Raw genomic sequence first — 27,384 nt, 5'->3', positions numbered from 1 at the left:
AGTGCGGCGAAGAGTGCCGACTCGAACTGGGTGCCCTGGTCCGAGGTGATGGTGAGCGGGCATCCCTTGTCCGCAATCCAAGCCGATGTGAAGGCCCTGGCGATGGTTTCTGCCCGGATGTCCTTGAGAGGAACAGCCACTGGCCATCTGGTGAATCGGTCGATGATGGTAAGGGAGTACCGGTATTCTCCTACCTGGGGCAGTGTGATGAGATCGACGTGCACATGCTCGAATCGACTTTCCGTGGTCTGGAAGCGGGAAAGCTCTGCGCGGTTGTGACGCGCGACCTTGGAGCGTTGACACGGTAGGCATGCGCGTGCCCATGCGGTGATGTCCTTACGTAGACCGGGCCAGACGAACTGTCTCGATACCTCTCGTACCGTTGCGCGAACACCCGGGTGAGCCAGACTGTGAATGGCTTCGAAGGCGGCTGTGCGGAGCGAGCGGGGTAGGTATGGCCGTACTCGCCCGTCGTGTATGTCGCAGGTCACCTCGAATCCTTCGATGTTGAGTCGCTGAAGGTTGAGTGAGGTGCGTGCTGCGAGCGCTGGGAGCTCGTCGTCCTTGTCCTGTGCTGCGGCGATGGCCTCTGGGCTAAGTGCCGAAGGTAGGCTGATGGTGGCGCAGGTTGAGGTTGGCGGCGTCGGCGATGACGTAGTGGCGCTTGTTGGCCCATCCGGAGCTGGAGCGTCCTCCGTTGTCCGGGAGAGAGCATCGGCGACGACGTTGTCTGCGCCGTCCACGTGCTGGAACGCGATGTCGAACTGGAGCAGGAAGTCCAGCTGACGTTGTTGACGTGGTGAGGCCTTGTCCGAGGGTTGGTTGGCCGCGAAGGTGAGCGGACGATGGTCCGTCAGTACGGTGAATGGACGACCCTCGAGGATACGCCGGAAGTGGTGAACTGCTAGGAAGACGGCTAGGAGCTCCCTGTCATAGGTGCTGTAGCGAGCCTGCGTTGGTGAGAGCGTCTGCGAGAAGAAACCGACAGGCTGCCATTCACCGTTAACCAATTGTAGGAGCGCGGCACCAACGGCCGTGCTGGATGCGTCGGTAGCCAGCCGAAGAGGAGCAGTAGGCGACAGGAAAGCGGTTTCCACTGCTCCGGCAAGGCTGCGTCGTGCGTCCTCGAAGGCTCGATCTGCTGCGTCGTTCCAAACCAGCGGACGCCGGCTGCGCTTGGGAAGACCCCGAAGAAGCTGGTTGAGCGGCGCCTGGATGTGAGCTGCATGCGGTAGACTCCTCCTAAAGAAGTTGATGACGCCCAGGAAGCGTCGCAGGCCTTTTGGTGTCGTAGGCTTCTGGTAGTTCCGGATGGCATCGATCTTGCGCTCCGGAGGACGGATGCCGTTGGCGGAGACTCGGTAGCCCAGGATGGTGACGCTGGGCAGTCCGAGCTGGACCTTGTCCACCTTGTAAGATAGTCCGGCCTCCCGTAGACGGTCGAAGAGCATCCGTAGGTGACGTAAATGTTCTTCGTGCGAGGAGGACCGGATGAAGAGGTCGTCGATGTAGCTTCGGACGAACGGTAGGTCCCGGAGTAAGGAGTCCATAAACCGCTGGAACGTCTGTGATGCGTTCCGAAGACCTAGCGGCATCCTCTGGAACTCGTATAGACCGAACGGCGTCGTGACCGCTGTTTTCTCGATATCTTCCTTGGCCATCGGAATCTGGAAGTATGCCTCCTGGAGGTCCAGTACCGAGAAGACCGAGCAGCCACCGCTATCCTCGAGTAGGTCCTCGATGACAGGAAGAGGATAGCGATCCGGAAGCGTGATGGCGTTGAGACGACGGAAGTCTCCCGTAGCTCGGAACCCGCCTGTGGGTTTTTCCACCAGGTGCAGAGGGCTGGCCCATGGACTCGATGAAGGCCTGATGATCCCCTGACGCAGGAGGCGGTCGAACGTGGCTCTCGCCGCTGCTAAGCGCTCGCCGGAGAGGCGGCGCGGTCGCTCGAAGACAGGCGCTCCGGAGGTTGTGATGCGATGCACCACTGAGGAGCCCTGAAGCGCTGCGCCCCTCTCCGAGGGCTGGGCGAGGTCTGCGTACTCAGCGAGCAGCTTGTCGTAGGCGGTGCGATAGTGGAGATCCGAGGGTCCCGCGATGGCGTCGACCCCGTGAACGGAAGCCTTCCGGTAGTGCATCGTCGATTCCTTGGAAGAGGCCGGGTCGATCAGTCGTTGCCTTCGAATATCCACCAGGAGGCCTGTGTGGCTGAGGAAGTCCGCTCCTAGGATGGGCACGGGCACGTCGGCGACGGTGAATACCCAGGGGAACTCGCGTTGCAGACCCAGGGTGAGCGTAAGTAGGCGTCGTCCGTAAGTGGGGATCGGTGACCCGTTGGCCGCGATGAGCTGGAGACTGTCCTGGGACAACGGTCCGGAAACTAGGCGGCGCGGCAGGAGTGATACCACGGAGCCGCAGTCGATGAGCATCGCTTGTCTGAGCGAGCTCTCATGAACGTGGAGGCGGAAGTCCGAGAAGGATCGAGCGGCGCCACCGTGTACCGCCAAGTTGTGCGGCGGCGCTACTCGTTTAACGCCCTGTCCTGTTCGTAGCTACACGGTGGGATGCAGTGCAGTGCCCTCTCCTGGAATTTCCGGTGGTAGCGACACCAGGGCGATCTCGTGGACGTGGCGCCCCCCCCGGCTGCGCGTGGCCGGGAGCGTGAGCGAGAGCGTGATCGACCGCCGAGGTTGACGGTCAACCGGTGGAATTGGTCGGCCATCCGGTTGAGTATATCGGTCTGCCGGTTAAGTTGATCGGTCATCCGGTTGAGTTGCTCGGCCATCCGATTGTTAGAGAGGGTCAGGTTGGCGAGTGTCGCGTGCATCGCCGTGTGTTCCCCGTCCACGTGGTCCCGCCGAAGTGGGGGCCCGGATAGGGCGGTGCCTGGCGGAGAGAGAGAGCGCCTCTTTTGGGTAGCACAGACACCCGGCGCGAACTCGCAGACGCCGTCGGCCCTGGCGGCGAGCTCGTCCAGGTCCATATTCTGCAGAAGCCGCAGTAACTGGGAGATTTGCGGAGGCAGGAGGTCGAACCATCGGACCTTGATGGCGTCGTCACTGACGTTGTCGCCAGCGAGGTGGCGCATGTGGCGAAGGAGCTGAGACGGCGAGCGGTCGCCCATAGTAAGGCCGGAGAACAGCTTCTGCAGCCGTCTCTCCACCGTGTCGCCCAAACGAGCGATGATGTGCTTCTTCAGCTGCTCGTATTTACCGGTAGCTGGTGGCGTCCTTAGCACATCCTGGAGCTCCTCGACCGTATCCTGGTCCAATTCTGCTAAGGCGACGTAGTAGCGTTCGTCGTCCGAGTGCATCCGGTAGTTCATGAAGATGGCCTCCAGCTGCATGAACCAGAGGTCCGGGTGGCGACGCGTGAAGGGTGGATAGCGGGCAGGTCGGCGTCCGGCGTCGCTGGGCTGGCCGGCCTCGGCGCGGGTGCAGGCGGTGGTCAAGACGTCGGAGGTCGGCGTGGTGGCCGGTGCCGTATTCTGACGCTCGGCGTCGCGCTGGGAAGCCTCGGCGCGTGTGGTGGGCATCTTTCTCTCTTTCTTCTCTCTCTTTTTTTTCTTTGAGGCGAAGAGGTGCCGGTGATGAAGGCAAAGTCAGTACTTACACGAAGATAGGCAGCGCCTGAGAACACGTGGCGTTGGAGAGCACGTGGTGATGAAGAACACGTGGTGTCGCCGAGCACGTGGTGCTGAGAAGCCAGTGGTCTGGAAAGCACGTGGGGCTGCTGAAGATGGTCCTCGGGATCACGTCGGGGTCACCAATTTAGGAATTTCCTTCCCTGAGGTTACTCGGCGCGTTAGGGTGCGTTTGCACTGACGCAAGGAATGGGCCAATGAACTCCGTGTGGAGGAAAGAAATTTCTGTTTATTTCTTTGATCCCGTAGGACGATATTTTATTTGTCGGCGTGGTGTGCCACGTGGTCACGTACAGAGAATAAGTTTGTACACGAGAGCGCGATGAGAAGAATGCGACCGGACGGTGCGATGGACGAAGCAGAAGTGAAGTGTTTCTTCCTGCGTGTGTACCGCTACGGCGATCCAGGCATCCGGAAGTGGGGAGAGCAACGGTCGCAGTGGTCACTCTTCCGCTCTGGCCAGCCAAAAGGACGTGGTCAGGCCAATCGGATGTCCCTGTGGAACCGCGATACGAGGTGCTTGCGTAAGTTAGTGCTGTCGGCCGAGATATGTCAGCACGTTTCCTGCGCGCGCTGCTACAGCTGCGCGCTGTTGGCCGAGAGGTGTCAGCACTGCGCTGGTGCGAGACGCCACACATCTAAATACGTTTTTAAATTATAGCTTAGTTGTTCGGCCACTAGGTGTCAGTATATGTCTGATTAATCGAGTATAGTTCTATGCACTATTATATTCATGGATATATTTTAAACGTATGTGGATAACCAACTGTAAATATAACTAACCTTTAAAATTTTTTATTTAATATTAATTATTATTGCTAATAAACATTAATTAATATATTGATTTTATAGAAATACAAACCTAGTGTATTAATTTGAATCTTTATGAAAATATATATTTGATAACACAGTTTATTTAAAAAAATTATGTTTGGTATAAATTATTATTTATTGTTGCATATTTATTGTTATAATATCTGACAGATTCAAATAAAAGGAAGGAAAATTGGTTGACAATTTACGCGAAAATCATGCCAATTAAAATAGTTGAATAAAAGAAAGTAATGGCCAAATGTCTTATTTATAATATTGAAGTATATCTATTGCAAAAAAATCCTTTATTATCACAATACAGTAGAAAATCAAGAGTAGGTTTACTCAATTTATTTACTACACAAGTAATAAGCATTTCTGCTTCTTTAGATATTCATAATTGCAATAGATATTATAAAAATAATATATATAAAAACTCTGTATACACTAAGTCAAATCAGCCATTAATTACTAACTTATCGAATATTCTTTCTGTGGATACATGTGAGGCAACAAAAATCTGGACAAATATTAAAAAATATAAAAAATTAACAGAAGATGAAACAATGAATATGATTACTATTGTAAAAAACGCTGGTTTATCGACACCTTTAATTATAGAAAATTTACCAGTGTTAATAAGAAACATTGATGTACTAGAAGAAAAAATCTCTTGTCTTAAAACTCTTGATAGTAATATTACTGAGATGCTTCCATTATTAGACATAAGTATAAACCATTTAAATACATTATTATATATTGGCAAAGAGAAAAGTAACAAAAAGGAAATAAATAAACTTAAATATCTTGCGGATGAACTACAGGTAATTGAGAAAACTTATTCACAAGCTTAAGTGTAAAACATAGAGTTTTATATGTTTTCCTATTTTTGTATTATTTCAATTATTACTTATAAAATAAATTGTGTATTTTGCAGTGTAATCTCTACATATTGTGCAAATACATTCAAAACGAACCAACAATAATAAAGCTTTCGATAAGAAAAATAAAAGCAATTATAAAAGTACTGAAAGGTATAAAACAATTTTTATATAGATTACTTGCTATACTTATCATTTAGTAATAGAATTTATATGTATATTATTTTTATTATTACCTCAGAATTTAATTATGAGTTCAATGATATATTATTCAATCTTTGGGTATTCAAATACTGCCCAAGAAATATACGTAGAAGATCATCAACGATGAAAGCAGCAGGAATGAAGAAAATAAAACCTTGGATAATTCGATCTTCTGTACTTGGATTACGTGAGTAAGTTCATTAAAACTATATTATTTAACAATTGAATATAATAAAAAAATCTTTTTAGATATATTAAAAGATTACGAAAAAAAGAAATGTTCAAGGATATTTATAATAGCCATACACAATTTTTTTCTAATAAATTAAATTTAACCAAAGAGGAGGTTGAATTTTATATTAATAGATCTCCACAATTGTTAAATATAAAAATAAAAAAACTTGATGAAGTAATAAACATACTTCATAAATATGGATATAATGCTCAAGATATCTTAATGTGTCAACGTATTTTTTTACTTAAAACAAAATTATTAGAAGAACGCCTTAAAGCATCACAAGCATTACGTGGACAACATAGACTATCATTACTCTATTGTAGCTCAAAGATTTTTAAAACTTTACTTAAAAATACACATAAACCTAATAATGAAATAACAATCGATACTGATTCTAAGTAAATGTAATAAATAAAATATGAGTTTATTTGATATAATTTATGTAAGATTTATATATATATGCATTAAGTTTTTTTTTTATTGTATCTTGTTTTTATAAAAAAATGTATATAAGAAAGAAGTAAATGTAACTAAAATATATCTAAGATACTAGAACAAAAATAATAACATAAGGTTTGTAAAAATATTATATTTGTGATACTATTGTAAAGATTATTTCATTCATTTTTGCATAACATACTTTCTGGACTGTACGCTCATACATACAGTAATATTTAAAGAAAAATATTTCTCTTATTAAACTTTTAAGTGTTCTATATCATATTGCTTGTTTATAACTAATCCACTATTTGTACACAATGTATAAATGTTCTGCATATGATCCTTATTAACAACAGCATGAGATTTACTAATGAGTTCAGTTTTTAAACTAAGACCAGCAATATCACGTCGTCCAATCATTTTGATTCCAATGTTAAGAGTATCTGTCCAAATTGTATTACCCAAATGTAAAGAAACCTATATATTTTAAAATTAATATAATATATATTATTACATTGTATGTGTATACATATACATATATATATATATATATTTTTTTTATTATTTAAAATATTTCACTTATAATAATATTCAGGATATTTTACCTTTCCAACAATATACGAATATTGATTATAATTCTTAACAAACCAATCATAAGCAATTTCATTAGCATAGTTATTCCATTCATACTCATTATCGCATGGAGCTATGCCAACCAAAAATATTTCTACTATATGTGCTGGTAATTTGGATAATTTTTCTGGTAACGACAATAATCTGTGGACCTAAAATTAATCCTCTTATTTATATACTTATACAAAGATGTTATATTATATAATAAAAGTTTATCTATTTTTGTACCAAATACCTCAATATTTGTTAATATATTTCCAGTGTCAATGCATCTTACATCTGCAACTTGAACAGTCCCAAAACGATTTTTCTTTTCATTTTTAATTTGTAAAACTTGTACTCTTTTAAAACTATCTATAGAGTCTTCCAATCCATAAATACCTCCTACGTTAACGATATCAGATCTTCTTCTATGTAGAAATAAATAATATTGAAGAAATAAATGCATCTAAAATTAGTGATTTTTTTGAAGACGGATTTTTATAAAAAAAATTAATTATACCTGTTTTTAATATTTCCAAAAAATAGTTGAATTTTCGATGTAAGAAGAATATATTCATTTTTGGAAAATTCAATAATTTCCGAAGTATCTGCTTTTACGTAATTTATTATTCTGCCTGAAAAATGACTTGCATCATGTATATATGTAATCACAAATCTTACTTCATCTCCTCTGTAATAAAATACAAATTTTTATACAAATATTATTGTCTCTTGTATAAAGGAATATATTACAAGTATTAATGTCATGAATACTTTTTTTTCATTTAAATGATTTCTATTAATAGAAAATTATACTTAACAAATTTGGCTAATCATATAAATATGACTTACGTTTCTATTTTTGTTATCGGTGCATCAACATCAGAAATAATACAATGTCTAAATGGGCAAAAACTTTTGTTTTGACAAAATCCTAATGATTTCACTTTATCACATATCGGATACTCCCTTTTACATTTGTCCAATGCTATAGATATACGCTATAAAAAATATGTATTTTCTTTTAATTTTTAATTATTTTCTTATAAATAACAATATCATTTTTATTTTTGATAGTTCAGATTTGTAAAAGTATGATAAAAAGAATTACTATACAAAAAATCTTTTTAATTCTCTACCTCAATATTAAGTAACATATCATTTGATAATACTACACCCATCCGTTTCATCATATTTATTATACTTAGAAATTGTATATTATCGTTTTCATTAATAAATATTGTAACTTCGCATTTAGTTATTTCCTGTAAAATAATTATCTTACTATAAATGCATTATTAAGTTATATACATACCTAATGATTTATTAAGTGATAAATGTATAGCAAAGAAAAAGATAAGAATTTTTTGTCTATTACCTTCTGTAAATTATTCATAAGAGTTGAAAATCTAAAATTAAAATTTGTTTTCACTTCTAATGAAACAGAATAGTGTATCAACCAATCCACATCTATAATATTTAAGTCGGTTAAAACTTCATCGGTAGATATTATAATGGGATAAGAACCAGGAATAGACACTTGCCATAATTTTTTAATATCTGTAAAATATTGATAAAAGAAAATAAACATGAGTATACCTAAATATAAAATTACTTTATTATTTTTATTTTTTTATACTTTTATTTTTAATTTCATCAAACCTTCTATTTCAAATAAATGCTTTTCCTCGTGAGCTAAAAGTATATGTTTATGTTTTGATAAAAATGCATTTACTTCTTCTGCTTCATCAACAGTTCTACACACAATCATAGTTTTTAACTTGCTTTCATTACCCAATATATCTAAAAGATTTTGCATTTATGCACAAATATTATTAGTATTTTGCTTTAATATAAAATTTGTTTTACAAATATACCTACCTAAGAGCTTTTGAAGTTTCAATTTAGAATTTAACATATACATCTTCGGTTGAACAGATTTAAATATTACTGCTTCTAGAAATGAACTAATACATATGTATGGATTATACATAATTTTCTTAATTAATGTTCTTATTGGTATTGTAAAATATCTAGCAGTAAAGATTATTTGCAAAGGAAATAATTCGTCACTTTTTTTTCTCTATTTGTAATTAATTTATGTTTATCAAGTAATTCCAATATCTAAAACATCAAACAAAAATAATATTTTATTATATCATAAAAATTAATTTTTATAGAAGATTAAATTTTATTTGACTTACAGAAGAAGAATATTTATCTAATATTACATCTATATTATCAAATATTAAATAGCAAAGATTGTCAAAATTAAAAAAATTTTTATATGCTTTTAAAAATTGGACCAAGAATGTTGGTGTTGAAACTAATATCTGACATCCATTATATACTTCAGCCTAGAAACATAGAAAATAATTTAAATAAATAATATTGTAACATCTAGATATATATATATGCAAAAAATAATAATTTAAATATATATTTTTACCGCCAGTGATCTGTCTGATTTTCCAATAAATCCTGTAACTGATTTAATATGACCATAGCTTTGTAAAAATTTCATGCAAAGTGAATGTACGCTGAGTACTTCTGAAGACGATGCACATAATATTAATGCTGATGGACTATTTCCTTGAGGCAACTGCAATGAAATATTTTAATTCATAAATATATTATTAATATAGCTAATAAATTAAATGTAATCACAATGCACACAAAATAATATAATGCATAACAGATAATGTAAATATAAAGTTTAAGTATAAGTTTCTCTTATGCCTTAACTCTGAAACCAAAATAAATTTATATTGAATAATAATGTAACAATAATTACAGAATGTCGTGCAGCAAGTAAACCAGTAATAGCGAAAGTGTAGCCAAACGTTTTACCAGAATCTTTAGGTCCAATAGCAACCACATTTAACTTTTGCTTTATAGCAGGCCAGACATATGATTGCATCTTCTTAGGTTTACTTGATTGCACTAATGAATCCCAAGCCTATATAAAAAGAAAAGAATATATAATATTTCATGTATTAGATATTCTAAAATTTTCATTGAGATAAAACAAAAATATAAGAAAATAATTCTTTACGGATATATACCATATGTATTCCTGCAGGAAATTGAGCATCAGTAACAAAATTCAATTTTTTACATGAAATATTACTATATATTAATACTTTATGTATATCATTTCCTGTTATTGCATCTGAGCATTTTTCATGTAACCTAAATGTTATTAATGTGTTAAATATAAAAAAGTCTAATATATTATTAATAAATATAATCCACACACATTATTTCTCTCTCACCTTTCTTTACATTCAAAACTTTTTTGCATAGTACGAGATATATTTAAATCTATTACATCTTGTCTTTCACTTAAATTACTATCATTTACTCTTTTTATAAAATAAGTAGTAACATTATCCTCAAATTCTTTTTCAAATCCGCTATTTGGTTCCTCTATTAATTTCAACAAATCTATATAAACAAAATATTCCACTTACTTTTTAATATAAATTTAGATTGAATATATTATAGATAAAAAGTTATTATGATAAAAAGAAATGACCTTCTTTTAAATAAGTTGCATATCCATTCTCGCTTAAAGCTTTACTTAAACATATTATTTCACGATTTAAAAGAAGATATAGCTCTCCATAATACTTTCCACACTCATCACGGACAGAAATATCAAAATATATTTTGCTAGATGCAACAATTAATTCCTTACAAAATTTTATAGCTTCGGTTGTCCATTTATCTGTAATACTGTTTAAAAGTAAGAAATATTAAAAATCACATATATATATATATATATATAAATTTTTATTAAAGAAACAAATTTACTTACAACTGTACAAGTTCATTCGTGGATTTTCTTTTCTTAATAATTGTAGGTATTATATTATAAATACCAATATCCATTGTTAAATATTCATCAGATATATTATCATGTTGTAAAAAAATAAAATCATCTTTTAACATTGGAACTGAAATTCCATAATCTACTAAGAAAACATTATATCTCATTGTCATGGGATCAAAATGGCCAATTAATCCTCTACAATACCATCCTGGAAGATCCACATCTTGACTCACTTTACCATGAACAACGACAAGCTACAAAAATTAAATATTATTATTCAATCTATCTGAGCCATACAATTATATGTGAATATAAATATTTAAATTTACATCTCCAAAATTAGGTTCACCATTATCCTTCGAATTTAAGTTTTCCATTTTCATATGATTAACTAATTTTTTACTAATCATATTAGACTTGTTAATATAATTTTTAGTTTTATATATTATTATACGATATGGATTCTTAAAATTAGTAACTTTAACAGAAAATGATGTTTTAGGAATCACCATTTTACCTAAAATTATTTGATAAAAATAAAACTTTATGGTATAAGATCATATTTTTACATATTTTACACTATAAAAATAATTTATAAAAATAAACTAACTTTTGTTCTTACAAAATATATCCCTTGAATCCATTTTTGTCAAATGTAATAATTATTAATTGATAATGAAGATTAAAAAAGAATGTGTTTCAATCATAACTTGATGAACCAAAGGACTTCATATAACATTTACAAAAGCCCGCGAATTTAAATTCCAATTAAATTATCTATACGAATATTTGAATCAAGTAGTCTATATTGTGGTGTCCTCCTCTACTGATTTACCATCAGAAAACGCAATGAACTTTAAACAATTACAAATATAATAGAGGCATTATTACCCGTATGATATCATGTCAAATTTTATTCAAAATTTAGTTATATTAATTACTACTAAGCGTTAGTCAATGTGATGAATATTTTTATTAAATTATACGTTTCGTTCAACTTCATTAAATTGTCTAATATCTAATTTTAAAACAATTTACTTATTTTTTAAATAATATTTAACTTTTTTAGTTACCATGAGTTGGTAATTTCGTGTGTATAATATATATATATATATATATATATATATATATATATATACGTATGACATGGAGAAAGCAATATATTTGATACAATAGTTCTGTACATTGTGTTTCTTCATTTATGAAATTATAAATTTATTAAAATAAAATTAAAAAATGATTTTAAAGATCTATATCTACAACTATATAATAAAAAATTAATAAAAAAAAAAACAGAAATTACCTTGATATTACATGACAGCAGTCAATAATAATTATATACGTCATACAAACTTTTAACCTTTAAATTTTCAAAGTGTACTTTGAACTTTTTCAAATGGATATGAAATCATATGTGTAATTGCATAACTAATATAATATTTATATTCAAACCATAAAATATTATATTTATCAGATAAAATGGGAAACAAATCTAGTCTTCTATTACGTGAAGAAGAAATAGCTCAAATTCAAGAAGCAACAGGATGTATGTACTAAAAAATGATTAATATTAAATAATTATATTAAAAATGATTATACAGAATATGTTCAGACAAAAGAGTGATTCTGCATGTAAAAATAAGTCGGTAAATAAGAGTGACATTTTTTATAATTCTATTTCTGAAAAAATTAAGTTTGAAAATTTTGTAGAGTATATGTGCACTGAACCATTTCCAGGCTTAAATACGTAATAATAAATAAGAAATGTCAACATATGGATAACACATTTATTAACATTAATTATGTTATATTATTAAAAACATTTTTAAAAGTGATATCCTTGATCAAAAACATTTATTATTTTTTCTTTTCGGTCAAAAAAATTCATATTGGTTTCTGCATACTTAGTGTATGCAAAACAAAATTATTTTAGCAGATAAATTATTGAAGAGATAATTTAATTAATATTCTTAAGATTGTAATAAATATTACTTTCTTTTTTTTTGACTTATTTTTACATTTTTGTGGGATCATCTCCTTATTTGGTTGTACCACCCATTATGAGACACATTTTATATATTTAATTACATCTTTATTTATTCTAGTTACTCCAAATCAGATTGAACGCTTGTATAGCCGGTTTACTAGTCTGGATCGTGGAGACTGTGGTACATTAAGTCGAGAAGATTTTCTCAGGATTCCTGAACTTGCAATAAATCCACTTGGTGACAGAATAGTGAATGCCTTTTTTGATGAAAGCGGAAATGATAGAGTTAATTTTTTACAATTCATGCAAGTACTAGCACATTTTAGACCGATAAAAAAAAACAGTCCCAATAGATTAAATTCAAGACAAGAAAAATTAAAGTGTACGTAATAGTATCAATTGTTTTTACATTATTCATAAAATTATTCATATTTTCCTTTATTTATATCAATTTAATTAAGTAATATTAAAAATTTGTATAACAATTATTTAATAGTTTAAATTTGTAGTTGCTTTTAAAATGTATGACTTGGATAATGACGATTTAATATCTAAAGATGAACTACTGGCTATTTTACACATGATGGTTGGAGCTAATATTAGGTAAGAGAAAATATATATAGAATTTGCAAATAAGTAAAATTCAGATGAAAATTTAGATATATATATATATTACTATGTCTTATTTATATATATGTACAGTGCGGAACAACTCACTAGCATTGCAGAACGTACAATTCTTGAAGCTGATGAAAATGGAGATGGTATGATTTCTTTGGAAGAATTTTGCAAGGTATTGGAACGAACAGATGTTGAACAGAAAATGTCTATAAGATTTCTTAGCTAAATTTATCGTATATTCTAAAATTTATTATAGAGGAATATTAATACATCTAATATAATGTATATCCCCATTGTTTCTTTAATGAATATTACACCTTTATCTTTGTGATTCATATGGATATTATATAGTGTTTATGTTATCATACATATGTTATGAATTATACATAACACAATTTGAAGCATTACCATAACATAAGAAAAGCAAACAATTGGATTAATATTAACAAATATACTATATTATTATTACACAATTTCATATTTATATAAACAACAATCACTGATCTTAAAACCAAAATGCAGAAAAATACATTGTGTGAATTATTGTATACATGTAAGTTTTAAATAAATTTCATGTTTCCGAAAAACCTTTAGATACATTTACAAAAAATTTTATATATTAATATATTTGATAATCATCCAAATATAAAAAATTAATAATTCCTAATAATAGCTAGAAAAAATGTTATGTATAGAAACCGATAATTATACAGATATCTATGTAAGAATTATGCTGTAGAGGAAACAGCCAACTTTTTTAAATGTTCCATAAATACTTGCAAACTGACATCATCAGTTAAAACAGGAGCTCCACTTTCCTAAAAATAATAACGTATTAAATTAGTAAATATAAAAATATTGAGAATTAATTTATAAAATTATAAATTTAACCCTCCACCTTAGACACAGAAATGCTAAAAGTTTGTAATGAAGAACATCAATTTATGTTAAGCTATATCATATTGACATATTAAGCTATAGAATTATTAGTTATTAATATTATATAAGTTATTAAAGTTTTCAAACCTTAGCATTATATGTATCACAACCTACTTATCATGTTACATTCATTTCAATTAAAAAGTATATTATACATAATTAAATATGAAAGATATTAATATAAAAAATAAATAATATAATCAATTTTATTTTCTATAATAAATGATATGATAAACAATTTCCACATGTATTATTTATACAATTACTATAATTAAACATTTGCGCAGATCACACAAGTTAGAAGTGAAACTCTCAAACAAGCAAGTTTCGAGAGAATGAGATGAGTGCATAGTATCAGGAGTAAGATAATGTTTTATATAATATTATTATAATATTATTATAATAATATTTTTCTATATTTCTACAGTAAGTAATATTATTTTTATTGAAAATATAATAGAGCGAGTATGGTGTATTTTTTTAAAGAACGTGTCTAAACTATAAATGTATATATGTTTGTCTCTTTTTCTCTTTTTAGTGACGTAGCATTCTGTCGCTTCTATACATTCGAGTATTCTCGCCCGTTACATCGCTTGCTTGTGTTTCATCCGTTTTCAAATCACCCCGATTCTAAAGAAGTTTTCACTTCAAAAATTTAACAATATTCCCTAAAATCCCACCACCGAAGCATTCAAGTCTTATAAGAGAAAGCAATTATTAAATGAGTTGAAAAACACACCCCACTGGGCAACGGCATCCCCTGGTTCACAGGATCGTGGTGATAAAACAAAATTAGTTACATATGATTGATATTATATGCTAACTAAAACTTTTACATATATGTGAACGGATTTTCGTAATAACAAAAATATACTTTACGAACTTCTCATAATAAATTATAATTTTTATTTTTTTAATAAAATAAATTAAAATAAATATAACATAAGATAGAAAATTCTTTGATAAACTTACCGCTCCATAGGCATACATGTTATTATGAGTTTGACTGGGATTTACTTTGCTCAATAAAAATCTAGCTTGTGAGCCTCCGTGTTCTGTATCAATATATCTAGGTGCGGGAAATCTTCCACTAAGTATTTCAGCAGCATCATCAACTGGTGCTGCTAATAACTGACGGAAATTCTCATATTCTGGTAAATCTTGAAATTTTAATTGTCGCCATTGTACTATTATCTATTGGAGAAAATGTAACTTAAATATAATGCATACTAAAATATTATTTAACAATCTAAAAGCGAGAAAAATATTTATACTTCTCCATGAAATATGAGTATTTGGAAAAATGTATCCATTAACAAAATTCTATCCGGTTGAATTGATGAAGTATCAAGTAATACAGGTTCAGGTGGACCACTAAACCCATAGCTATATAAAATGGGTTGTACCATTATTAAAGAATTTGTTAAGTCCTCGCGCATTAGCATGTGCCTATTATAAAAGTAATTAATTTAATAACATCTAACATAGAGAAAAAAGGATAAATAAATATAGAAAAATTAATTTTACCTATAAAAACTTGTTTCGTCTGGTGAATTGTTAAATACTTGTAAAAATTGAGATCTACGTAAATGATACATAAACTGCGGATATAATGAAAAGTTCTCTGCGAGTCTAAAACTATTTGGATCATCTTTAGAATATTCACCAAACTTCTGGCACTGTAATTTATAAATAATAAATATTAGTATTTGATTTAATGTTGGACAGTTATAAAATTAAAATAGTAATTAAGAAATAATAACAAGTCTTATAAGCATTCTGTCCACCCATCTTAGAACATCAGGGCCATCATCACTTTCAGCTTTAAAAATGGCTAAACGTGACATAAGAACTGCAGCTGCTTCTTGATCAAAACCTGCACTTATATGATGTAACGATGTAGATGCATCTGCCCAACTATAATTAAACATATTATAAACAAAAAAAATAATACAATACAAAATTTATGCAATGACAACACATACTTTCTAGCTATAGTTGTAACTCTAATTCTTCGTTGACCGCTACTATGTTGATATTGTGTAATAAACTGAATGCAACCTCTTCCACCTTGAGGAATTGGTGCAGTATGTTGATTTACAACTTCAAAGAAAATTGCTGTTGTAGTCGATGGTGTCAAAGAACAGAATTTCCATTGACATGTACCACCTAAACCAACTTCTTGTTCTCCTACACTAGAACCCTTTATACCCAAAGAAACGCATGGACCAATAGCACCGGAAACCTTAAGTTCTCTTGATGTTTTAACTTCCAAAGTAGCATTGAATGCCATTTTTAGATCACCTTTAGCATCCTTTGTGAACACTCTTTGGAATGTTTGTTTGAAAAGCGACGAATTAAATGAATCTCCCATTACCATATGTCCTCCCGTTGAATTACAACATTGTCTCATTTCTAATAATCCAGTTTGATCAAGAGCACATGAATAAATATCAATTATATGACCATTAGTTGCAGCACGAGCAGCAAGACCATCATAATGTTTAGTAGCTTTTTTTATATGTTTTGCATTATCTTTTTGAATGTCATGATGTGATCTAATAGGTTGACGAAGATCGTCTGTAACAACTTGACCAGGGCCTTGAGAACATGGTCCACCAACAAAAAGCATGATTCTAAAAAAATTATTTATATTCATAATAAAGAACATATGTAAAAATGTCGTATTATAATCGTTTACTAATATACTATTCTTTACCAACCTAGCCCCAGTGTTTGCATAACTAGCTTCCAAAAGTCCTGTAGCTACAGCTAATGCCATGCCAGTTGAACGCAATGGACGTTTTCCAGGTCCAACTGGCCAAGGATCACGTTGCAATTCTCCAAGTAAATCTGTTAAACTCATATCACATTTATGCACTGGTTGTAAAAAACGATTAGCTGGTGGTAAGGGTTGACCACCGGTACCTCTCTGTTGATTTGGATTTTGACCAGGTATTGGTCTCCCAATACCTAATTAAATTGGAAAATTAAAATTAAAAATGATGATAAATAAAATAAATTTAAATAAAAAGTACATAATAAATAAGATAATACTAACCAAGCATATCTTGAATTTGCTTTGGCTGCAAATCTTTAGTACCACGGAACACATAGCTTTTACTACATCCTTCACAACCTAACTCATGCACCTGGACCATCCTTCCAAAAGTAATAAGACCAATCATAGCATTAGATGGAAGCAAAGATAAAGACATCTGAAGTGAATCCTTAAGAGCACCCAATTCTTCCTCATCCATACATGTATCAACAACAAGTAAAAAGATAGGAGGAAGGCATTGCGCTCTCTGAAAAAAATGATATAAACAGAATAAATATCTAAATGGAAAGATAAAAGTATTCCCCCCTATCCTCGCATTTCTTACAGAAATGGAGCCAAAAATAAAGCCAAATGCTATCGACTCGATTTTTTCTGTTCGGAAATAATTGCAAGCGCTATTTTTTACTTTTTACTTTTTACTTTTTACTTTTTACTTTTTAAAAGTAATGTTACAAAGTCGTTTTTGAGACAAAAGTCTTGGCTCGGAATATTGAAAACTGTGCGAAGGTTAAGGGTTACCACGACTGTCAAGTTACGACTGTCAAGTTACGACTGTCAAGTTACGACTGTCAAGTAACGACTGTCAAGTTACGACTGTCAAGGGTTAACCACTTGACATGCGAATAAAATGCTTGTCGACGCGCCCATAAGATACCATTTAATTTAGCTTAATTGTGAACACTTAATTGTGAGACGTCAAAGTCTACAATGGCACATGAAATGAATGACGTCTCGGAGACGTCAAAATATGTCAAGTGGTTAATGATAAATAATAGAAATATTTTTACCATTATAGTATACTCGATTGTTGAAAACATAGGAATTAGTTCTGCTGGTTGATGTTGTTCCGAAATAGCCGCATATTGAGGCGGAAACTAAATGTATAAGAATATGCCATAAGTATAACTACAATTACAATTATTGTAAGATAAATATTTCATATAAATGTATTTCTTACAGGGTTCCTTCCAAAACATAAATTGCACACCCATAGTTTCGCACGGTAATCTACTTGACATAATGGATTTAAAATTGCTCTGCACGTAGATCTAGTACACAAAACTGGATCATATTGAATAGGTGGTAAATCAGGGCGTTCTTTAATAGGCTGATAAAGAGTTCCTAGAGGTACAACAAGCCTAGTAGCATCAATACGTGACGATGGCCAGACATTCCAAGTAAAACGAACCCCATCGCGATCTTCGTTTTGTTGAATGAAATCCTCATACGTTGTGATCATACTATAATTATAAACAAAGATTATTTGTCAATCCATGAAATTCATAAGCATATTTGTAATTGATAAATTACTTCATATTTACTCTTAATGTATTATAGGTTAAAACATTTAACTTACTTTCTTTTTATAATTCAATTTACTTCTTGAAATTCTATTAATTATATGAATACACGATATTTATATTAGTTTCTCATATTTAATTAATATCAGTTTATAAAATACCAAAACTATGCAACATTCAATTGGTGAACGCATAACCCGATCTATTATCCCAGCCACGTCACTTGCAACTCACTACCGTCATTCAAAACGCATGCGCAGAAAAGTCAATCATGAAAGAATTTTTAATTATTATTAGATATTTTAGTTTATGTAGTTTATTAAATATAAGATTATTTATTATAAATTCATTTAAAGATATTTTAATTTTATTAAAATTATCAATCTTGTATTATTTCTTATTAAATCGTATATTGTTTCATTTGAAATAAATAAAAAGATAAATTCTAGATAATTTTCCTTAATAATTATATTTTATCTATCTCATATTATTCTTTATTGTACATTTCTATTTATGTATAAAATGTATTTATATATAATATATATATACAGACTTATATTTGTCCATTTGTGAACAAAAATCACCTTTCTGGAAGCTAACCAATGAGATTCGTATTCTAGATAGGGAACTTCTTTTCGTAAATGAACAGTACACATTTTTATAAAAATCGACAGTAGTGCATCTATAAAAATAGCAGTGAAAAAGTAATCGAAACACTCTATACGAAACTGATTTAGTTTAATCTCTTTAATTGTAGACGTGTAACAGAAATGGGTGTCGAAAAAATTCCAGACTCAAATAACGAAAATGAAGTGCAGGATACAGTGCTACCGAAAAAAAAGCAAACATATTCCTTAGAAAGTATCCTTTCATAAATTATTATAATAACCCGAGTTAAATAAGTTGAATATATCCATATGTTATTTCCTAACCTTTTATTAACGCAGAACTAATATAATTGATCTATTTAATAATAATAGTAATGCTATAACAATTCATTATATATATATATATATACTCATAAGTTTATGTTAAATGCGAATCACAATAATTTAATGAAAAATTACTTTTACTTAAAATATTATTGCAGTTTTTTAAATGTTAATATTACTTATCCTTAATATATAAATAGTTTTAAAAATTATAAAGGAAGCTCAACAACAACATGGGTTGAGGCATGGAGACTATCAAAGATATAGAGGTTACTGTTCAAGGAGACTTAGACGTTTGCGTAAAGTTCTTAAAGTTCCACAAGGTGACAGACGTCACTTTAAAAGAAAAGATATTACAGGAGCAATGGTTACTGATGATAAATTTTTGCAAATTCCATTAATGCTATCTGAACGTGCATGGAGTTATGCAATGCAGTTAAGACAAGAATCTAATACAGAATCAAGGAAGAAATTTCACTTAGTATCAAAATTAAGAAAAGCTGCTACGTATTCTCTACAATTGCAAGATTTGATAGAAGTATGTATGTGATTGTTAGAAAAATGACAAAAAAATAGAAAATATTTTTATAATGTCAATGTTTCAGAACATAAACAGCGATGCTCGTACTAAACTGGAAGCTCAAGCGTATGTTGCTTGGATGCATGGGTCATTGCATTTTGAATTGCAGTTATGGAAAGGTGCAATGGAAAATTTACAAAAAGCTCAAGTAGTTTATGGAAAGTTAGCTTCTGCTTTGTCGGAAAAGGAACGATTAATGTACAATGCACGTGTTGAAGAACTTGCACCAAGTCTAAGATATTGTGCCTATAACATAGGTGATACTACTGCCATTGATGATCTTATGCAGATGCGAGGACAATTAAGCGGAGAGCTATTAGCTGGCTTAGATTCATTGATTGCTCAAACACGTGAAAAGCAAGCAAATACTGAAGAAGTTACATGGCGTGGTAAATCATGTGGTACTGTGCCTCCCAGAGCTGCTGGTTTACTAATAGCAGATTCTAGACTGAATCAAACACTAGAAAAAACAGCGACCAATCAAGCTAAGATTGATCTTTTAGAAGCACATCTTATAGATTGCAAGGATGCAATTGTAGCTGTGCGAGATTTATTTAAAAATGAATTAAAAAACAAAGATAATGACAAAGTATCTCCATCTCAGCATTTAGTTACCTACTTACAATATATTCGATTATCTCGTACATTAGAACGTAACTTAGCTTTAGTGAAAGTAGCCGAAGAATCTGAGAAAGCTAAACCTCAAGATATTGTGAGATTGTATGAAGCTGCATTGCATAATCTAGTTGAAATATCACAATTACAAGATGATAAAGAATTTGCACTCGAACAGGAAGCTAAAACTAAAGCTTACAGAGCTTTCAGATGTTTTTACATGGCACAATCTCTAGCTAATCTTCATCGATGGCGTGAAGCAATAGCACTATATCAGAGATCTTTAAAACATGTAAAAGATGCTCTTCAACATATCAATATCTTGCCCACCGATTTAAAAGAAGCCTTAAATAAATTAGAAATATCGATTGAAGGTGCTCAATATGCTGCTCATGCTCATAGTGTTTTGGAAGATGGTCAAGATGAAGAACCAGGAATAAATAAATTTATAAAAAGCAAGAAACCATTATATGAACGGCTTCATGAATACAGAGAAGATAGTGCATTACTTACAAAACAACCTAATGTTTATAAACTACCACCTGCAATGCAAAGCATTCCTTGTAAACCATTATTTTTTGATTTAGCTTTCAATATGGTTGAATTTCCAGATTTGAGTGACAAATTAGGCGATCAAGCTAAGAAAGGAGGACAAGCTGGTCTTTCGGGCTTTGTCAAGGTTATCTGGGGGTGGGGAAATAAATGAGATCAAATTTAAAATAATTATTGCTCTATGCTATATTTTTTGGTTACATATTAATTTTAAACATGTATTGTTTACACACGAATCATGTATTTATATTTTAATAATTACTAGTAGTTTAGAAAAAAATAAAAAAGAGTACGTACAAACCGAAATTCTTCATTTAAAATTTGTCTTTTTCATTTTTCTTTTTTTATTTTTCTTTTTATTTAATTTATCATAATTACCTTAATAATCCTGTTTTAAAAATATAAATTTTGAACTTTCTATTTAGGTGCAGCATAAATTTTAGGTTATATTATATTCTTATGTGAATAAATATAGATTTTATAAGATAGAGTAAAAAATCTCGTCATTTAAATGTTTTATTAAAGAATGATAAATATACCATCTTATAAATGTCTAGAAAAAATATTATTACTCAATTTTTAGATCACAGTGACAATATACTTGGTGTACTTCCCTTGTTTATCTTTACTACTATTAGCCGATTCGCAGTGATCCCAGAGACTTTAGTTCGTCTGATCGACACAGGGGCGTAAAATTATCGTACGCGGCAGAAAATCATCGTACGCCCCGGGAAAATTTGAAATCCGACAAAAATCCAACAATCTCGGACAAAATTTTGGAAAAAGTGTCCAAGTTCCAATTTTTTCAAGTTGATGACGGGAAAATCTTCAAGTCGAGAAAAAAAAAATTGATGACCTTTTCTTTTTTACTCATCAAGTTCCCAAACCTTATCATGAAAACCATAAAAACGATCGTTCGCTGGGAGATCGTGGTGGTGGTGGTGGTGATGGGAGTGAGGGTTGGGGTGGAAGTGCACCTTTCCAAAATTTGTTGACTAAAAAAAAAAAAGGTCATCAAGTTTTCGAAATTCCAAATGGATCGTACAGGGCCTCAAATTATCGTACGAATAGGATCGCTGCCGATTCGTATGCATTCGGGTACGATCGGAAAAATTCGAGTCTTTAAAAAAGGCGGTTTCGAAAAAATGGTGTAAAGTATATTAGAGAGCGGTTTTAATAATCATTATGTTAATTAATATAAAATTTTTGCCTTGCCTAGAGGTTTATTTTTTAATGTAGAACTAGTTTATTTGTAATTAACAGTAAAATGCCAACAGGTTAGTATGCAATTTTAAACATTTTAAATTCATAACATTTTACTATTTGCATTAAAGAAATTGACATAAGAGGTTAACATTTTAGTTTCTGAAACTTTGATAAAACATCGGATCAAGAATGTTATCCGTAGATTTAAATTTCAAGAATTAGAAGATGCTGTACTACCAGTTTTTCCAGAAACAACATGGAAGCGTTTGAGATCTCAATTGGTAAAACAACATGAACAGTTTATAACTGCAAATGTTGTTTGTGTTCTAGAAAAAATAATGAATGTAATTGTTTTTGACATATTTTTATTTAATACTTTTGATTCATTTATATATAAATATGTATCTGTTTATTATTATATTTTGTTAAAACATTCTAATTTTTGTTTTAATTTATTTTTAAAGGATAACAATCTAAAGGAAAAAGAATTGGAACGACGATTAATGAGATTAGAACTTATTGGTAAATTCTTATGATGTTTTATGTTTCTTATGTTATTATGTTTTGAATCATTCTAATTTCTTCTTTTATATATTATTTTTTTGTAGATGTAAGTAGACATAAACGAAAGTTTTGGTATACTTACAGTATATCAGGCTCTATTAATGAGCCTCCTCACATTGGGACTATAGATTTTAAGCAGACTGTAAAAGAAAAGATTAGTAGACTAAAATTTACGACTAAAAAATTAGAAGTTGATGCTGTAGTTTTAAATGGTATCATGTATTTAAGTATAAAATATGTAATGCAAAATAATTTCAAAACCCCAGCTAATTATTTTGCTATATTTTTGGGGAAAAAATATATATTCTCTGCACAGAAAAAGGTTCTTCAAGGTTTTTTAGATGCAATAACGCAAAGTATGGGTTATAATAAAAACAAAAGTCTTGATTTAAACGGCAGAAATCTTATGTCATTAATGAGATTACTTCGAATACGAAAACAAGGTGCAGTTAGTTTATTAGATATCATGAATAAACCAATGTATAAAAATGCCAAACCCATTATTAGGTAATATATTGACTTTTGTTTTTAAATAATAATCTTATCAATTTTCAATATTTTATGTTAAATTAATATTATTATTTTTTCTATATTTCAGAAAAACAGGTATAGATTTTACACAAGAACGACAAAGGAGAAAATTTTTAGAAAATCGTTTTGGTGTAGATCCACCAACATTAGATACACTTGTTATTAAAGAAGCAAATACTTCTATCTATGATAGAGAAATAGCATCACGTTTACCAAATAATACTATTAAAATTGGGTGAGTCTTTATATACAAATATAAATGTTATTAAAAACTGTCATATATACAAATTTCAGCGTTAAATTAACCTGAAATAACTAGGTATTTATGGGAAAGCATATAAAAAATGTTATTATACATTAAAATTAGTAGTTTTAGGAAATAACGAGGTTCTATATGAATTCACAAAAGGTAAATAGTTAAAATATGAGATTGAAATTTCTTCCGTCTTTAATCTCAGCTTTTTTTCTACTAATGTTCATAATTCGTTTTTATGACTTCATGTACTTTGAAAACCAATGTTCTATTAGTCATGCTGTTCTATCGAATCTAATCTACGGATCAAATTTAAATTTCCTATTTAACTCCTTGCCTTTTGTAAATTCATATATTACTGGGTTGAAGTATGAGCTGCATTCTCTCATATTTACACAAGTCAGTACAGTTATTTCAGGGTTTAGCTAGTTATTTTACACAATAAAAAAAATATATATATGTAAATTTGTAGTATATTTATAAAAAATATTATTATATATATAAATATATATTTTTAGGTGGCAGTTTCGTAGTGAAAATATAGCTATCTTTTTAATAAATTTATTTGAAAGAGGAATACTTCTCCCTCCTTTACCTTCTTATATTTCCAACCTTATGTTTATGGGAAGAAATACGTTGACTCTTGAAGAATCACAATATTGTAATAATTAGAAAATAATAAAAGATATTTATAAAATAGTTTTATTATATATGCAATTTACCATTACACCAACCATGTATTAATGGTAAATTTACAAAATACTCTAAAATTCGGAAAGTACAAAAGAAATAAAAAGTCATAAATTCCTAAATCTATATAACTAAATAAATTTTTAAGTCTATATACTTGTAAAAATATATAAGATAATATTTAAGGTTGTTCACTAATTTTTAACTGAACTAAAAACGCAACAGAGAAGTAGCATTCTTACCATGCACCTGTAATACTGATGTATAAACTTATATAAATTAGTGTCCGCTTGAGTATTAATATTAGTAGATTAAACTTACACTTTCCAATCTTTTATCTATACATTAGATGAGATGCAGTGCCAATACAGTTTTGAATGTTGACATATCTCCACAGAGAATAATAATATAATTGATAACTTACAGTAATTAGTATATAAATTTTTGATAAAAATAAACGAGAATTTCTGTTGATGATTCGACGATTATTTTATGTAAAATAATAATAATGAATACTTATATATTATATATTATTTTGATACTAATTTCAATGCACATAAGCACAGATACATGTTTACTTTTATGTTTGTATTCTGTGCTCATAATAAAAAAATTAAGAATTCTACCTTAAAATAGCATGTTTTACTTTTGATTTATTAACATTACTTAATTAAATTTTAATAGATTATAAATAATCAAAGATTTTATCTTTATTTTGAAAATATTGATACATTTTTATTATTTTAGAAATTAATACTCTTTTTATTAATGTAATTTATTTTTTATTACTATTATTATTATATTAAAATTGATTAAAATGTAAAACTGAGTAATATATACTATTTTTAATATATATATATATGTTACAGTTGATATTATTTGTAGATGTTAATGATTTTAATGATTTAAAAGAACCATTTGTTAGAAAATAATGAATATTTTTATATTAATTATATTAATATAAGATAATTATAAATAATATAATTAATATATTATTATGATTACATATAATCATCATCATCATCATCATAATCATCATCATCAGATGTTTCATCTGGATCTCCAGCTTGCGATTGACATTTATCACAGGAACAAATAAACAAGTACAAAGATTTTAAAGCCTTTTGTCTAGAGTGTCTACTTCTTGTAAGCTCACAGTCTTCTAGATAACTTATAGTAATTTCATCTCCAGGTTGAATGTTACGTATAGCTCTTAATACTAAGGTGCTATTTGAATAAGGAAACTCAACAACTGCATTTGATAAACAGCTATGATTTACAGTTGATTGAAGAACATAAAGCCCAGAACCTTCATTGTTCAGAAATGAACCAACCACTTAAAGAATAAAAATAATGTTACATTATATTCAATTTTTATTAAGTAATTAATTTCAGTAAGAAATACAATTTTTATTCCACATACCTTCTTCCATATCATCGTAAAGTCTTTCAATAAATTTATCCACGTGTATTCTTTCGTTTTCAGGTAGTTCTAAAACATTGACATTTTTTGCCCAACGAGCAAATGCACTTGTACCAATTCCTTGGCCATTAGTACCTACTAAAGCTAATAAACTTCTAAAACCTTCTGGTGTAAACCACTGTAAATAAAAAAATTAAATTTAGAGCAAAGTAGAATTTTAATAATTATAAAATTATTTATATATGAATATTTTTGTTACATACATTCAATGTATAATCATTATTTAATGCTTTCTGTAACAACCGTCTTAATACATCGATTTGTCCAATAAATTTTTCACCTAACAAATTGTGTGCTATTTCATGAGTGTCGTTTACAGTACGATGACAAAATTGAGAAAAAGTTTGTAAAATATCTCCTTGATTAGAAGTCTGAATAACAATAGCAATCATTCTAGCTAATAACATTATCGTTGCTGTTTCAGGAGGATAATGCATTTGTTTCCATGTTTCATTTAATTGTAATAATGGATGATCATCATTTCTATTCCTTGATTGTAAGCACAATACTTTATGATATCTGAAAAAGTTCTTTGGTTTCAACTAATTTCCTTTTCAAATAGTAAAGATACTAATATTTATTAAATCAAATATGCCTTAAATTATAATTAACGTAAATAAAATATACATTAATAATATAGAAATGTAGTTACTTTTCCATTGCTTCATTTTTACATTCATTGCTACAATATTTTATTCCACAAGCAGAACATTCTGTAATCAAATTCTTTTTGGTTTCACAACATTCCATATGCGGCAATATAATGTCTGGTTTATTAGTTAATCTACGAGCATTTTCTTCTGCAGTTTCCAAAGGTTTCAAACAATTGTCACATGCTAAATATCCATATTCTGCATTCCATGAAAATTGACAACATACTAGCGGCTTTTCTTCCAATATTATATTACCTTCTTTGTATAAACGTGTTGCAAAGAGACCTTTTCCCTTTTAAATTTCATTTAAATATAATTAATTGTTTCTGAATATGAATGTATGTAAAATTTATTTAATAAGTTATTTATTATACATTTACACATATTTGTATATAAATCAGTGTAGGAAACACATGATTATCATACAAAACTACGAAATGAAAAAAAAACCTATTTTTTACCTTTTCATTATCAATTATTCTCACTTGGAAACCGTCCGTATCCATGATAGTATAATTTCTTAATTTATTATTTCGTTTTTCTATCTTTCAAGTCCTAACCCATAAACGCATGTCTTCCATTGAAAGGATACTACGTAAGTCAAGTTGTGTTAAAAAAATTTTATAAAATAATAATATAGGAAGGATAATAATGAACAGAGATGACTATTTATAATGTTATTTATAAATTACATAATTTATATGATCAAAATTACTTTTAACAGAAAATATTTAATATTAGTT

At 31.6% G+C, this 27,384-nt stretch overlaps 7 protein-coding genes across 10 annotated transcripts; 4 read left to right on the top strand and 3 right to left on the bottom strand.

Annotated features, from left to right (window-relative positions):
* The first annotated feature begins 4,383 nt into the window (after positions 1–4,383).
* Positions 4,384–6,371, top strand: LOC149033197 (transcription termination factor, mitochondrial-like). The gene is made up of 4 exons (XM_089170517.1): positions 4,384–5,283; positions 5,397–5,493; positions 5,582–5,735; positions 5,794–6,371. Exons 1-4 carry the CDS (start codon positions 4,711–4,713, stop codon positions 6,182–6,184), a joined length of 1,215 nt encoding a protein of 404 aa, XP_089026643.1. The 5' UTR covers positions 4,384–4,710; the 3' UTR covers positions 6,185–6,371.
* On the bottom strand, positions 6,231–11,543 carry LOC107069118 (putative ATP-dependent RNA helicase TDRD12). Its single transcript, XM_089170490.1, is given in 19 exon segments — positions 6,231–6,700; positions 6,829–7,008; positions 7,092–7,266; positions 7,359–7,529; positions 7,691–7,839; positions 7,978–8,103; positions 8,217–8,398; positions 8,501–8,641; positions 8,720–8,917; positions 8,920–8,962; positions 9,043–9,195; positions 9,288–9,440; positions 9,633–9,797; positions 9,904–10,030; positions 10,114–10,285; positions 10,377–10,576; positions 10,659–10,927; positions 11,003–11,190; positions 11,284–11,543. Coding segments are annotated over 19 exon segments (3,048 nt in total). The 5' UTR covers positions 11,318–11,543; the 3' UTR covers positions 6,231–6,478.
* A 307-nt stretch (positions 11,544–11,850) lies between these two features.
* On the top strand, positions 11,851–13,566 carry elm (calcineurin like EF-hand protein 1 elm). Its single transcript, XM_015330725.2, has 4 exons — positions 11,851–12,219; positions 12,779–13,042; positions 13,170–13,263; positions 13,363–13,566. Exons 1-4 carry the CDS (start codon positions 12,153–12,155, stop codon positions 13,505–13,507), a joined length of 570 nt encoding a protein of 189 aa, XP_015186211.1. The 5' UTR covers positions 11,851–12,152; the 3' UTR covers positions 13,508–13,566.
* Positions 13,496–18,815, bottom strand: Sec23 (transport protein Sec23). Of its 2 annotated transcripts, none has more exons than XM_015330694.2 (11): positions 18,639–18,815; positions 18,240–18,522; positions 18,070–18,156; positions 17,282–17,528; positions 16,944–17,193; positions 16,206–16,856; positions 15,984–16,137; positions 15,748–15,899; positions 15,495–15,669; positions 15,193–15,414; positions 13,496–14,980 (listed from the first exon to the last, which is right to left on the bottom strand). In XM_015330694.2, the coding sequence occupies exons 2-11, from the start codon at positions 18,519–18,521 to the stop codon at positions 14,912–14,914; spliced, it is 2,289 nt and encodes a 762-aa protein (XP_015186180.1). In that variant the 5' UTR covers position 18,522; positions 18,639–18,815; the 3' UTR covers positions 13,496–14,911. The 2 variants fall into 2 exon arrangements, with proteins under 2 accessions (XP_015186180.1, XP_015186172.1); XM_015330686.2 differs by having other exon boundaries at positions 13,496–14,099.
* Positions 18,816–19,110: 295 nt separating this feature from the next.
* Srp68 (signal recognition particle 68) lies at positions 19,111–21,567 on the top strand. Its single transcript, XM_015330707.2, has 3 exons — positions 19,111–19,443; positions 19,715–20,052; positions 20,120–21,567. The coding sequence occupies exons 1-3, from the start codon at positions 19,353–19,355 to the stop codon at positions 21,413–21,415; spliced, it is 1,725 nt and encodes a 574-aa protein (XP_015186193.1). The 5' UTR covers positions 19,111–19,352; the 3' UTR covers positions 21,416–21,567.
* Positions 21,568–22,198: 631 nt separating this feature from the next.
* On the top strand, positions 22,199–24,514 carry LOC107072181 (uncharacterized). Of its 3 annotated transcripts, none has more exons than XM_015331924.2 (6): positions 22,199–22,538; positions 22,624–22,748; positions 22,932–22,989; positions 23,076–23,538; positions 23,630–23,797; positions 24,334–24,514. In XM_015331924.2, the coding sequence occupies exons 1-6, from the start codon at positions 22,529–22,531 to the stop codon at positions 24,485–24,487; spliced, it is 978 nt and encodes a 325-aa protein (XP_015187410.2). In that variant the 5' UTR covers positions 22,199–22,528; the 3' UTR covers positions 24,488–24,514. The 3 variants fall into 3 exon arrangements, with proteins under 3 accessions (XP_015187410.2, XP_015187402.2, XP_089026644.1); XM_015331916.2 differs by having other exon boundaries at positions 22,624–22,811; XM_089170518.1 differs by lacking the exon at positions 22,624–22,748 and having other exon boundaries at positions 22,200–22,538.
* Smyd5 (SET and MYND domain containing, class 5) lies at positions 24,502–27,291 on the bottom strand. The gene is made up of 5 exons (XM_015329603.2): positions 27,103–27,291; positions 26,641–26,933; positions 26,192–26,507; positions 25,929–26,106; positions 24,502–25,841 (listed from the first exon to the last, which is right to left on the bottom strand). The coding sequence occupies exons 1-5, from the start codon at positions 27,145–27,147 to the stop codon at positions 25,507–25,509; spliced, it is 1,167 nt and encodes a 388-aa protein (XP_015185089.2). The 5' UTR covers positions 27,148–27,291; the 3' UTR covers positions 24,502–25,506.
* Between the last annotated feature and the right edge of the window lie 93 nt (positions 27,292–27,384).

Source organism: Polistes dominula, unplaced genomic scaffold (genome assembly GCF_049000335.1).
Source record: "Polistes dominula isolate Pdom_NZ unplaced genomic scaffold, Pdom_raw_medaka contig_15, whole genome shotgun sequence".
NCBI lineage: Eukaryota > Metazoa > Arthropoda > Insecta > Hymenoptera > Vespidae > Polistes > Polistes dominula.
The sequence above is the reverse complement of the archived record's forward strand: the minus strand, read 5'-3'. Positions and strand labels throughout refer to the sequence as shown.